The sequence below is a fragment of the Balaenoptera borealis genome (assembly GCF_965194805.1).
Source record: "Balaenoptera borealis genome assembly, chromosome: 3".
Classification (NCBI taxonomy): Eukaryota; Metazoa; Chordata; class Mammalia; order Artiodactyla; family Balaenopteridae; genus Balaenoptera; species Balaenoptera borealis.
The window spans coordinates 134,197,467-134,211,690 of record NC_138866.1 but is presented as its reverse complement, the minus strand read 5'-3'; the positions used below and the strand labels follow the sequence as shown (position 1 = coordinate 134,211,690).

Sequence of the window (14,224 nt, the reverse complement as noted above, 5' to 3'; positions counted from 1 at the left end):
GGCAACCACCACTACTTTCTGTCTCTATGAATTTGACTACTCTAGGCACCTCTTATGAGTGGACTCATACAGAACCTGTCTTTTTGTGATTGGCTTATTTCCTTAACATAATGTCCTCAACGTTCATCTATGTCATAGCATGCATCAGTTTCTTTCCTTTTTAAAGTTGAATAATATTCTATTGTGTATATATGTACACATATATATTTTTGTTTATCCTTCAATGGACATTTGGGTTGCTTCCTCCTTTTGTGAATTATTTGTGAATAATGCTGCCATGAACAAATATCTCTTGGAGACCCTGCTTTCAATTCATTTTGTGTATATACCCCAAAGTGGAACCACAGAATCATATGTCATGTGAGTGAACCTCTTTTATGCTTTGGTCTGTGTAGTGTCTGGACACTTTGTTGGGATTTTTTAAATTTCTTTTCCTTTTTTGGCTAAAGATGCTGTTTTCATTGGGGAAAGTTCCCCACTGGGTGAGCTCTGGAGAAAGGAAGGAACCCTCTTTCCACTGTAGAAACCAAAGCAGGTGGAAACTCACTCTGCTTGCCACAGAAGCCCTGGAGGGGCACTGGCAGTGGAGAGATGGTCCCAGGACACAACAGTGGCAGCAGGACTGCAGCCCACACTCCTGGCCGGAACTCAGCCTTGCTCTCTCCTGCTGCCTGGCCTCTCTCCCTTGAGTCTCCTGCCCCTTACCCTCTCCCCATTTCTGAGGCTGGTGACCCAGTCTTCCTTTTGATTCTGGGCTCCTCCGTATACAGCTCCAAAAACATGTTTCTCTTCTGCTTCAGTTAGCCCAGATCCAGTTTCTTCTGCTTATAATCAAAACCCCTGACTGATACAAGAGCCAAGCTCACTGCTCTGTGATTTACAAAGCTCCTTTATTCCTTGTTTTAAAACGGGACCATTCTGCATGATGCTGGTAGGGGAACCACTGACCAAAACCGCCCACCCTGGCCAGGCACCACAGTAACCATCTGTATGAGTTGTTTTACGACAGAAAGTCCTGGTAAGGAACATGGAACTAATAAGCCACCACCAGCCTGAAGAATTCGGGAAAGGTCAAAAGGAGACGCCAGTCTATATGTCCTACCAACCTCCCAGAATCCTCCTCGCTGGAATCCATCTTGGCTGAGCGATGAGCACACCACCAGGAAGGACCCTGAGCCAGAATGATTGGCCAGAGACCACCCGAAAACTAATCCCATCACCATAAAACCTGAGACTGAGAGCCATGTGGCAGAGCAGTTCTCCTGGGTTCCATTACCCTCCTGCTCTCCACCCGGGTGCCCCTTCCCAATAAAGTCTCTTGCTTTGTCAGCACACATGTCTCCTTGGTCAATTCATTTCCAAGTGTTAGACAAGAGCCCACTCTTGGGCCCTAGAAGGGGTCCCCCTTCCTGCAACAATGCCAGGGTTGTTTTAGTACCGCTTCCATGCTTTACAAGTCTTCAAAAATGACCAAAGTGGCTCTGCTCTCATAGCAGCCACTTCTTCTGTTGCTCTGAAGACTGATTCAACAGGGCTCAGAGGTGAAGTCGTTTGTAGCAGCCAAGCATGCTCTCAGAACAGTTCTTTCCCACCACACTTGCTTTATCAGCTCCATCTTGATACCTCCTCCTTGAAGGACAAGATATGACAGGGGCTGAAGGGGACCACCCATAGCACAGTGGGCTGTGTGGGAGGTGTAAATATGTAATTGCATTTATGTAGAAACACTTTCTATTAGAGTTTAGGACATCACATCTGTGTGACATGCTTAGAATACAAAAGGCTTTTCAGATGTAAATTAATCGAGGAATTAAAAAAGGAAAGCCAGTGTTTACACAACTTCAGCGCTAAATCCTTTGCAAAGGATGTTAGAAAATGGCATTAGTCACTCATTTATGAGTTCACAGATGCCACAAAAATTTCTTGATCACCTGCACATGTACAAGGCACTGGGGAAATAACGACAAAGGTGTACACACAGTCCTACCTAGATGAGCTTATAGATGGTGCAAAGACAGTAAGCAGGGTGGGTTTTTTAAAATTCTGTTAAATATGCATAATATGAAATTTACATTTTTAAGTGTATGGTTTAGTGGCATTAAGTACACTCAGATTGTTGTGGAACAATCACTACTATCCATCTACAGAACTTTTTCATCTTCCCCAATTGAAACTCTGCAGCTATTAAACACTAACTCCCCATTCCCCATCCTGCTCTAGCCCCTGGCAACCACCATTCTACTTTCTGTCTCTATGAATTTGACTACTCCAGGCACTTCATTTGAGTATAATCATACAGTATTTGTACAGTATTTATACTTTTGTGACTGGCTTATTTCATTTAATATAATGTTCTCAAGGTTCATCCTTGTAGCGTGTGTCAGAATTTCCTTCCTTTTCTAAGGCTGAATGATAGTTAATTGAGTGTATATACCACATTTTGTCTACCCATTCATCCTTCAGTGGACACTGAGTTGCTTCCTCCTTTTGACTATTGTGAATAATGCTGCTATGAACATGGGTGTACAAGTTTCTGTTCATGACCCTGCTTTCACTTCTTTGGGGTATATACCCAGAAGTGAATCATATTAAAATTCTATTTTTTTTAAGAACCATCATACTGTTTTCCAAAGGAGCTGCACCATTTTATGGTCCCAAGAACAGTACACAAGGGTGCCCATTTCTCCATATCCTTGTCAACACCTGTTATTTTACAATTTTTTTAGTAACAGCATTTTAATGAGAGTGACATAATATCTCATTGTGGTTTTGATTTGCATTTCCCTAATGATTAGTGACACTGAATATCTTTTCATATGATTACTGGCCATTTGTGTATCTTCTTTGGAGAAATGTCTATTCAAGTCCCTTGCCCATTTTAAAATCAGGTTGTTTAGTTTTGTTGTTGTTGTTGTTGAATTTTAGGTGTTCTCTACATATTCTGGATATTATCAGGTATGTAATTTGCAAATATTTTCTCCCATTTTTTGAGTTGCCTTTTTACTCTGTTTATAGTGTCCTTTGATGCATAAAAGTTTTAAAATTTGGTGAAGACCAATTTGTCTACTTTTTTCTTTTGTTGCCTGTGCCTTTGGTGTAATATCCAAGAAATTATTGCCAAATCCAATGTCAGGAAGTTTTCCCCTATGTTTTCTTCTAGGATTTTTATAGTTTTAGCTCTTACATTCAGGTCTTTAACCCATTTTGAATTAATTTTTGTATATGATGTTAGGTAAGGGTCCAACTTCATTCTTTTGCGTGTACATATCCAGTCTTCCCATCACCATTTGTTCAAAAGACTGTCACTTCCCCATTGAATGGTCTTTGTAGTCTTGTTGAAAAGCATTTGACCACATATGTCAGAGTATATTTCTGGGCTCTCTATTCTATTCCATTGGTCTATATGTTTGTCTTTATGCCAGTATCACAGTGTTTTGATTACTATACCTTTGTAGTAAATTTTGAAATCAGGAAATGTGAGTCTTCCAACTTTTTCTTTTCCAAGATTTTTTTGGCTATTCAGGGTCTCTCGAGAGTCCATGCAAATTTTAGAATGGATTTCTCAATTTCTGCAAGGAAAAATGTTGTTAGGATTTTGCTAGTGACTGCATGAATCTGTACATTGCTTTGGGCAGTACTGACATCTTAATTATAAGACTTCTAATCCATGAACATCAGTGTCTTTCCATTTATTTATGTCTTCTTTAATTTATTTCCATCAATGTTCTGTAGTTTTTAGTGTACAAGTTTTTCACCTCTTTGATTAATTCCTAAGTATTTTATTCTTTTTGACACTATTGTAAATGGAATGGTTTTCTTAATTTCCTTTTCAGATTGTTCACTGTTAGTTACAGAAATGCAACTGATTTGTGTATATTGGTTTTGCACCCTGCTAATTTGCTGAATTATTTTATTCTAATTTTTGTGTGTAGGATTTCATGATTTTCTACATGGCTCATGCTATCTGTAAACATAGATAATTTTACTTCTTCCTTTCCTAATTGGATGCCTTTTATTTCTTTTTCTTGATTAATTACTCTGGCTAGGACTTCCAGTACTATGTTGGATAGAAGTAGTGAACGTAAGCATCCTTGTCTTGTTCCTGATCTTAGAGGAGAACTTTTCAATCTGTCACCATTGAGTATTACATTCACTATGGGTTTTTCATATATGGCTTTTATGATGTTGAGGTAGATTCCTTCTATTCCTAGTTTGTTGAGTGTTTTTTATCATGAAAGACAGATGAATTTTATCAAATGCTTTTTCTTCATCAATTGAGACGATTATGTGATTTTTTCCTTCCTTCTGTTAATGTGGTGTATTACACTGCTTGATTTTTGTATGTTGAACCATCCTTGTGTTGTAGAAATAAATCCCAGTTTGTCATGGTGCACAGTATGATTCTGGTTTGCTAGTATTTTGTTGAGAATTTTTGTAATAATGTTCAAAAGGGAAATTGTTTTCTTATTCATAAGGAACTACAGTTTTCTTTTCTTGTAGTGTCTTTATCCGGCTTTGGTATGAGGGCAATGCTAGCTTCATAGAAAAGAATTAGAAAGCATTTTCTCCTCTTCAGTTTTTTGGAAGAGTTTGAGGAGGACTGATTAATTAGTTCTCCTTTAAATGTATGGTATAATTCACCAGCTAAGCTCTCAGGTTCAGGGCTTTCCTTTGTCAGGAGATTTCTGATTACTGATTCAATCTCCTTACTAGTTATAGGTCTATTCAGATTTTTTAGATCTTTGCGATTAAGTCTTGGTAAGCTCTGTGTTTCTATAGGTATTTGTCCAGTTCATCTAGGTTATCTGATCTGTGGGTATACAATGGTTCATAGTATTCTTTTTTTTTTTTTAATTTTTGAATTTTATTTTATTTTTTTATACAGCAGGTCCTTATTAGTCATCAATTTTATACACATCAGTGTATGCATGTCAATCCCAATTGCCCAATTCATATAGTATTCTTTTATAATCCTTTTTGCTTCTATAGAATTGGTAGTCATGCCCCCACTTTCATTTCTGATTTTAGTAATTCAAGTTTTTTTTAATTAATCAGTCTAGCTAAAGATTTATCAATTTTGTTAATTTTTTTGAAGAATCAATTCTTGGTTTTGTTGATTTTTTCTATTGTTTTTCTATTCTTTATTTTATTTATTTCTGCTCTAATCTTTATTATTTCCTTCCTTCTGCTAGCTTTGAGTTTAGTTTGCTCTTCTAGCTCTTTAAGGTGTGAAGTTAGGTTATTGATTTGAGATCCTTCTTTTAATGTAAGCATTTTACAGGTATACATTTCCTTCTGAGCACTGCTCTCACTGTGTTCCATAAGTTTCGGTATATTGTGTTTTCATTTTAATTCAGCTTTATGCATTTTTCTCATTTCCCCTGTGATTTCTCCCTTGACCCACTGGTTGTCTAAGAGTGTGTTGTTTAATTTCCACATATTTGTGAATTCTCCAGTTTTCCTTCTGTTACTGATTTCTAACTTAATCCCACTGTGGTTGGAGAAGATACTTTGTATGATATCTTTTAAATCTGATGAAACTTGATCTGTGAGCTAATATACAGTATATCCTGGAGCATGCCCCATGTGCATTTGAAAAAAAAAGTATTATCCTGCTGTAATTGGGAAGAGTGTTCTGTATATCTTGTTAGATCTAGTTGGCTTATTGTGTTGCTCAAGTCCTCTATATCCTTACTTATCTTCTGTTTAGTTTTCCTATCCACTACTGAGAGGTGGGGGGGGGGTGGGCGGGAGGTGAACTATCTAATTATTATTTTAGAAAACTGCATATTTCTCATTACAATTCTACAAATTTTTGCTTCATATATTTTAATGATTTGTTATTAGGTGCATAAAAACTTGTAACTGTTATATCTTCTTCCTGTATTGAAACTTTTATTAATATACAGTATCCTTCTTTGTCTCTTGTAACTTTTTTTGACTAAAGTCTATCTTGTATCATATTAGTATAACCACTCATGATCTCTTATGGTTACTATCTGCATGGAATATCTTTTTCCATTCTTTTACTTTCAATTTATTTGTGTCTTTTGATATAAAATGAGCCTCTTGTATACATTGGAGCATTTTTTTATATTCATTCTGCTAATCTGTCTTTTGACTGGAGAGTTTAATCCATACATTTAAGATAATTACTGACAAGGAGGGACTTACCTGTGCATTTTGCTATTTGTTTTCTATATGTTTTATAGCTTTTTTTTTGGTCCCTCATTTCCTACATTACTGATTTTTTTGCATGTTAAATTTTTTATGGTGAAACTTCTTAATTCCCTTCTCATTTCCTTTTATGTATATTTTATAGCTATTTTCTTTGTGGTTACTATGAGCATTACATTTAACATCCTAACATTACAGCACTCTGATTTTATACCAGCTTAAATTCAATAGCATACAAAAACTCCGCAGCAAGATGATTTTTAAAAAGGAAATAAATGTGGAATTATAAATCAAGATAAGAACCACCGAGTAAGAACCAGACTGCTATGATAAAGAAAACAGGTGGCCTTCTCAGAGGAGTCAGCAAGGAGGGCCCCTCTAAGGGGACATTTACACAGAGACCTAAAAGACAGAGGAGCTAGCCATGTATGAAGCGGGGTGAAGAACATTCCTGACAAAGAGTTACCACAAGTCAGAGAGGAGCTGGGGCCCCTGAGAAATGGTGGCCCACATGGCAGGAGTCTGTGTTAACGTGGAGAAAGGAATGAAGCCCAGGAGAAGCAGGTGGATCCCAGCCACATGGCCTGGGAGGGCAGAAGGGGAAGGATTTCCATATCCACCATGAGGAAAGCCACAGAGAGTCTCAGAACTGCCTAGTGACAAGGTTCTAATCCTGTTGGAAGAAGATCTTGCTGGCCATTCTGCAGCAAGGATTCAAGGGGGAAGAAAATGGAAGTGAGGAGCCCAGCAAGAAAACTCCTGCAGTTGTCAAGGTAAAAAATAATGGTGGTCAGTCCAGGGTGGAGATGGAGAGAAAAGACAGATTTGAGATATGCTCATCACCTTGACAAGGTGGTACAGGGGTCCCTCAGCCCAGGCCTGAGTCCTCACCCTGCTAAGTACTCAGTGGGTCTGCACCCTGTACTCCCCACAAGCCTCTCTTTCCTTCACTGTAAAATGAGAATGATGAAATCCACCAGGTATGAGGGGGAAGTGACATGAAATCAAGAAGCTTCCATCTGGACTGGTCAGTGCATCACAAACACACTTCTTTCCTTCCTCTCAAACATGGGCCATTGGGCTACTGATTGACATAGATCTAATACAGCACAACTATAAGATGCTATGAAAACTGTGAGCACTTGACACCAAATTCTCCCAGCTGTGGATGTGCTACTACACACGTAGGTCCCGCAAGCCCCCTGGCCTGACTTGGGGACAGGGACTTGTCTGTGTTTAGCTCCTGGGGTCAGAGTGGCACGTAAGAGTTGAGTCAGTCCCCTGCCCACAGAGACCCAAGTGGGAGGGCAGTGAGGGGTGGGCGCCTGGACACTGGCACCAGATGATGCTGGAGAGAAACTGGTTGGAATGAAGGTGGCAACCACTCCAGCAGATTTCCTTCCAAATCCAGAGGATCTAAGGAAACAGAGCTGCTTCAGTCCTACACAGCCACAGAAAACACTGTCTGACAGGAAAGAGAGGGGTTGGCTGGCCTCACCTTCCTGCTGGCTGCACCTGGGGGCCCTGTCTAATGACAGGGCTCCTCGGCCCAGCCACAATCCTTTCCCATCCTCCTGGCTTAAAGATGATCTTACTAACAGAAATCCCTTTTCTGAAACAGCCATAGGCAGGATAGAATTCTTCGGATTTTCTACACTAGAGTTTGAGAAATTGAAAGATGGTGGTGATGGTGGAGGGCGGCTTTGTTTAAAGTAAGGTGCATTGTCTGAATGTAACTTGTTTTTAAATATGCTGAAGAGCGACCCACAGCTAGAACAACAGAAACAGGTTGCCAGCGGTGAGAGTCTGTGAGTGGATCAGACACTCTGCTTTCATTTGTTTTCTGGCCTCATCAGACTTGCCAAGAAACTCCAAGGGCAGATGACTGAAGGGCTAAGTGTCAGTGTACAAATGCCACGTGCCCTTCACCAAAGTGCCACTGCTCTTATTAGGTAGGCCTCGTTAAGAAACATATAAATCCCAAATTAATGTGGTTGGCCCCAGATTTGCCCTCAGCAGCGGGATCTGGAGCCTCTAACATCATAGTACCAGCAGCTGAAGAGGACTGAAGAGGGTCAAATTAAAGCCAAGCATCACCACCACTCAGCCCCTGTAGTTCAGTCCTTATAGCCCATGGCTCATGGGGAGAACAATGTTCCCACATACAACCCCTCTCCCAGCCTGTGATAAAATAGCTGCCCTTGTCCGAATGATAAAATTATGAAAGCAAACGTCAAACTAGGAGCTTTGCCTTATTACTACTTTAGTTGTTGTAATGAATGTTTATTCCTTGGATTTGTGCCCTGGACAAAAAATATAAATGAGATAAATTACCTACAGGTGAAAGAGTCTGGTGCCAAGCCAGGTCCCAGCAGCCCACCTCCTGGGCTTCCTCTGGGCAACTGCAGCACTGCAACCCATCATTAATCAGCCACCGGGGAGACCTGGGCTTGTGCAAATGTGGAACTCAGAAATATTTCTCAGAAATCAGGGCCAAGAACCATTAAAAGTTAACAGAAGCAATTCCACTTCTGGGTCCATACCCAAAAGAAGAGAAAGCAGGGACTGAGACAGACTGTACACCATGGTCACAGCAGCATTGTGCACAGAGCCTTAGGAGGAGGCAACCCGAATGTTCATCCATGGATGAAGAGACAAACAAAATGTAGTCTGTCCACACAATGGAATATTATGCAGCCAAAAGGAAGGAGATTCTGACACCTGCTAAAACATGGACCAATCTGGAGGACATCATGCTGAGTGAAATAAACCAGTCACAAAAGAACAAATACTGTGTGACTCCACTTATATAAAGTCCCTAGAGTTGTCAAATTCATAGAGACAGAAAGTAGAAGGGTGGCTGTCAGGGGCTGGGCGAGGGGAGAATGGGCTGTTAGTGTTTAATGTGTACAGAGTTTCAGTTTTGCAAAACAAAAAGAATTCTGGGATGAATGGTGATGATGGCTGTACAACAATGTGAATGTACCTAATGTCACAGAACTGTAGACTTAAAGGTGGGTGAGAAAGAAAATTTTATGGTATGTATTTTTTAACCACAAGTTTTAAAAATCTGAAGAAAGAAAGAGAAAGGAAGGAAGGAAAGAAGGGAGAGGAAGGAAGGAAGGGAGGGAGGGAGGGAGGAGAGGAAGGAAGGGAGGGAGGGGGAAAAGAAGGAGGGAGGGAGGGAGGGAGGGAGGGGAAAAGAAGGAGGGAGGGAGGGAGGAAAGAAGTTAATGGAACTCCCAGAGTTGATGACTTTGAAAGGGAGGGTGACCAGGTGCCTCATGTTGTGCCCATGTTTTGAAAACAGATAAGTCCTGGATCAGCCCCGCAGGGGGTCCACATCTCCGTTTGCTTTGCAGAAGAGCCCATCCTACTGGGAGGTCTGCGGGTCCAAACAGTAACTCACCTTAAAGACTCTGATCTCCACACACCACCAAAGCAGCCTCAGCTTTACAGCACGGCCTGTCTGAGGGCGTGTGGACCAGACAGATGGAATTTCCTGCAAATTGATACGTGTCCCGAAAGCAAGCACTGGCAAGTCACCCTGACAGAGGTCAAGGTACCAGAGTCTTGTCTTCACAGGGGCCAGGGCTGCCATGAGGCTTGCCACCCCCATTAGCCCAGGGTGGGGTTCACGACCATATATTTCCCTGTGGCCAGTTATAGACAGGCTTGGCCTGATGGTCACAGCCCCACCAGTGACTTCCTGTGTGACCCTGGCGATGTCTCTAGCCTCCCTGCTCTTGGGCTGCCTTCAGCCATCTCTCACCCCCCGCAGCACAGCCCAGGGCCTGGCCTTCTCTACTCACTCTCTTTCCATGAGCCTTACGTGCCTCCGCAGCCAGGCACAAGGCCCTCGGGGTGGCTAAGCCCCTGCCTCGCTGCTCTTCATGCAGGGGGAGCCAGCTCAGAGCGGTTCTGACACTGCCAGCCAGCTCTGTGCTCAGAGCAGGAGTCCTGGTCCAGGCCTGTCTGGGCCTAAACCCCACACTTGTAACCCCTGACCCCTTTCCCTCTCCAAAGTCCTCCTTGACCCTGATTCCATCTAGCAAGGATCTTTTCTCTTCTCTCCCTCAGCCAAGATCTTCTGCGATGCTGTTTCTACTTCTTCACTTCCTGGTCTCATTTCAGTTTGCCCCTACCCAGCTGCCACCCTCAACAATCCCTAAAGCTATCCCTTCGGGGACCTGGCTGCAGCATGTGGCATTGTTAACCACTCCCTTCCTGCACCTCTCACCTCTTTCCTTAGGGACAACCTCTGCCCAGTCTGTCTGCCCTTCTGCCAGCTCCCCATCCTCTGCCTGGCCCCCTGGGACTGGCACTCCACTGTGCCATCTGTGGGCAGCTTCTCTTCTCCCCGATGTGCTCCACCTGGACATGGCTGGCCACGCCAACAGCTGCATCTCCCAGCTGTGCGCCAATCAGCCCCAGTCCCTACTTCCAGCCAGAGCCTCCATCCTGAGCTCCTGTGGGGAACTCGAAGCCAGCTTGTCCAGACTAGAACTCCTCGCTGTGTCCCCAAATGCTCTGTTCCTTCTTTTCCCATCCAGTGGCCCCACCATCCACCCAGCCATCCAGGTTATAGCCCAGGTGTCCCCTGGATTTCTCTCGCCTCCTCCTCCTGCCTCTCCAAGCCAGGAACCAAGTCCTGTGGGTCTTTCCTCCCAGCACATCCTCCTCTCTGCATGAATGCCTCCTCCATCCCCACTCCTGCCCCTTAGTTCAGACCCTCTCTCCTCACACACTCCATTCCCAGTGCTCCTTCTTGCCTTTCTCACTCCAATCCACCCAAGTGCAGCTGCTGGGGTTGCTCTTCCAAACCTCGCTCCAGACACATTTCTCCCCTCCCCGTCGGCGGCCCCGCTCCTAGGGATGCCTTACCCCCCCCTCCACATCCTGACCCTATGCACGTCCCCACCTTAAGGCTGCTCTACTCCCTGCTGCAGCCACATCACACCACCTGCCCTCCCCCGGATGCAGCTCCTGTGGCATCCCCTGCATGACCTACCACCGCTCCCCCATCTGGCAAACACAGTTGAAGGGTCAGCTCTTTCATGAAGCCTCCATGCTGTGGGGTGATCACTCCACAGCCCTCCACCCAGCCCCCAGTGCTCCCTGCAGAGATGTCTACAGAAACACAGACACTCCATCCATCTGTGACACCACTGCCTCCTGAGGGAAGGACCGGGTCTTTTTGCATTTGCCCCCCCAGCAACTAACACAATGCCAGGAAGTCTTCAAAAATGCTTGTTAGGAGAATGTATAGACGGGTGGAGTTGGGATGCACACAAATATCCTTCTGTGCAAACAACCACCTGCATCTACAATCTGAGGCATGAGGTCCCTCCCCAACCTACCCACCAAGTGAAGGTTTCCCTCACTCCTCATTCAACAAATCAGATGTAGACGTAGGTTGCTTCCTTGGTTCCCTCAACTAGATAACCTCTCTTCCTTGCGCACGACAAGCTCTGTTTTACATTAAAGTCTGATCTTGATTCCTCCTATGAGACTGTTGGCTCCTTACAGCAGGGACTGACTTAGCGTTGAATCCCCTTGGAGGGGCATCTACCCATAGAAAGGGTCTTGGGAGGCCTCTGGTGAGGAGTGCGGGCAGACTCCCATCACTGAGCAGACTCAGGCGCTGACCCCACACCAGGCTGGCGAGTCAGGCCTCTCCCTGGGGGTGCCTCCGTGTTGCCCAGGGGTCACAAGGCTGTGTATGTCCCCATCCCCCAGCCCCAGGAGAAGATGGCCAGCACCCACATGCAGAGCGCTCGTCCAAGAGGAAGCAAAACCCCTGGTAAGGTGCTGGTCCCGGACTCACCATGTTCATGACAGTGAGGATGAACCTCTGGGCGGCCTCGGCCCCATGGTACTGCACCATGTCAGCATCGGCCACCACCAGCGTCTCCACTGTGTGCTCGGTGGTCAGCCGGATGGCATTCCTCCGCTCCCGCCAGTCTCGTGACGGCCAGCCCCTCCTCGGCTTCTTCTTTTCTAGAAAACAATAGAGACATTTGTGCAGCCCTTTAGTGTACTGGCTTCCTGTCCACGCAGTGAACAGGCCTTCCATCAAGCCTCCCCAAGAGAATGGTCAGTCTTCCCCGGCCAGTGGCCGGGCCCAGCATCCATCGCCCTCTGCTGCCGCGGCCGAGCCTGCATGCCTGGGGGTCAGATGTCACGAGGGTCACGCCCGTCCACTGTGGCAGCGACGGGGCAGATGGGGCCAAAGATTACAGAATAGAAAACCTGTCCCTGCAGGGAACGGGGAGAACAGCACAGTCTGTGGAGGAAAAGGAAGCCTGGGCCCGGCGGGGAAGGTTAATGATACAGACCCCCAGGCTTTCTGAAAGCACCATGACCCACTGCTGGGCCAATGAGCAGGGGCCTGGAAGAGGGCAGTCCAGAGACCAGGCCGAGAGTCACGAATAAGGAGCTACAAACGTTAGCAGGCACAAAAGCAGTATTTCAAAAAAAAAAAAAAAAAAAAGCATCATCAAAAAAAAAAAAAACAAAAAACAAATCACAGGACACAGACATCCAGGCCAAGATTGGAGTTTGCTCCTTCCTCACCACAGGGAAGGTATTAGTAAACAGTAAGTAATCTTCCACTAACTCTTCAGGTCAACTGATTTCCTAGAAGATCTTACTTGCTAAACAGCTATGGTCATTATTTTGAGCCCATGTCAGGACGTCTGGACACTCAAAGCTGCCATGTGAGGACTGACATACAGATTTGTGGGTGCAAAAGCCTCTAACATCAAAGGTTGATATGAATAACATGTACTTTCAGAATCCGAATGTGAATAGAAAGGCAGTTCCTTAATTTGATAGCTATTTTTTCCATCTTTATACCAGCTCACACGGAAGCCAGCTCTGCTACAACTTCCATGCAGTAAACCCAACCCACATATGCACAAACTGCCCTCATACAGTGACCCAATCATTCCAGAACCAAAGATGCATACTATAAGAAAAAACTGAAATATGGGTCATAGTGTACAAACAAGAATAGTCCGTGCAGTGAGACAAACTGAAAAACAATCTACAAATCCAACCACAGAGAAAGCCAACAATGGTAAAACAGCAGGCAGCCATGAAAAGTACAACTGTGAAGATTATTTAGTGATGTAGAGAGAAGCAGATATAAATCTATATATATGTCTTGTCAACCTGCAGGGTGGTTCCCTCCTCCCCAAAGCCAGGCCCACCTCCCATGGAGACTTCCAGGCCTCAGGAATCGAATTCGGGAAGGCAGGATCTATTCTAAGATAAAAGGTAAGGTGTCAGATAGTACTGCCTTTGTACATGGCCAAAATGAAAGAGGCCCCTCTTTGAGGATCTCTCTCTGGACCTACACCCACATTCACCAACAGGTCCTCTCTGAACACGAGGAAGGTGGACCATGGGCGACCTCCAAATCCTGGGCTCAGCATGCCTGCCGGACGCCCACTGCCTGGATCAGGCCAACCTGCCCAGCTTGGAATTTGTGATGAGCCATGTCACCCTCATTTTAAAGCAGCAGAAGTAAAGGGCCACCCAAGCAGGAGCTTTGCTATAACCAGCTCACCCACATTCTCCCAGGCGACCACAAGCCAAACTGTGTCTCAGCTCCTCTCAAAGTTGGGATTTATTGCCCACCTCTCAGCATCCCAACTCATGAACTCCTCTGCAGCTCTTCCCCACACTGGCTGCTTGTTTTCACACCATGTCTATATTTTCTGGTTCCTGTATGAAAAGAACTGCATTTTTAGCAGGGTCTAAAAGGATGCACTACTAACATTCCTCTGGGAGATGGCGAGCTTAAACACGTAAGAGGCGAGTACTAAGAAAGGCAGCCCAGCACTCCCCACCAGAGGAACAGATCACCCCCTGGACATTTCACACATCAAAATGATGCACTGGGCATCACCCTTTCAAGTAGGAACAAACAAGACCTGCCCCTCCCTCCCTGATGGACCTTGGAGAGCTAATAAACAGGGTATCATAAAGGGTAAAATGCTGCACGTTAACATATGCCCAGAACACCCAGTCACAGGTAAAA

General features: G+C 44.6%; 1 protein-coding gene across 15 annotated transcripts in view; it reads right to left on the bottom strand.

Moving 5' to 3' along the window:
• Positions 1 to 14,224, bottom strand: part of ADAMTS17 (ADAM metallopeptidase with thrombospondin type 1 motif 17) — a 354,337-nt gene that overhangs the window by 286,249 nt on the left and 53,864 nt on the right. For all 15 annotated transcript variants that reach the window (XM_082385141.1, XM_082385142.1, XM_082385143.1 and 12 more), the window contains one exon: positions 12,005 to 12,177. In XM_082385141.1, the coding sequence (XP_082241267.1) occupies positions 12,005 to 12,177 (173 nt within the window). The remainder of the gene's footprint in view (positions 1 to 12,004; positions 12,178 to 14,224) is intronic.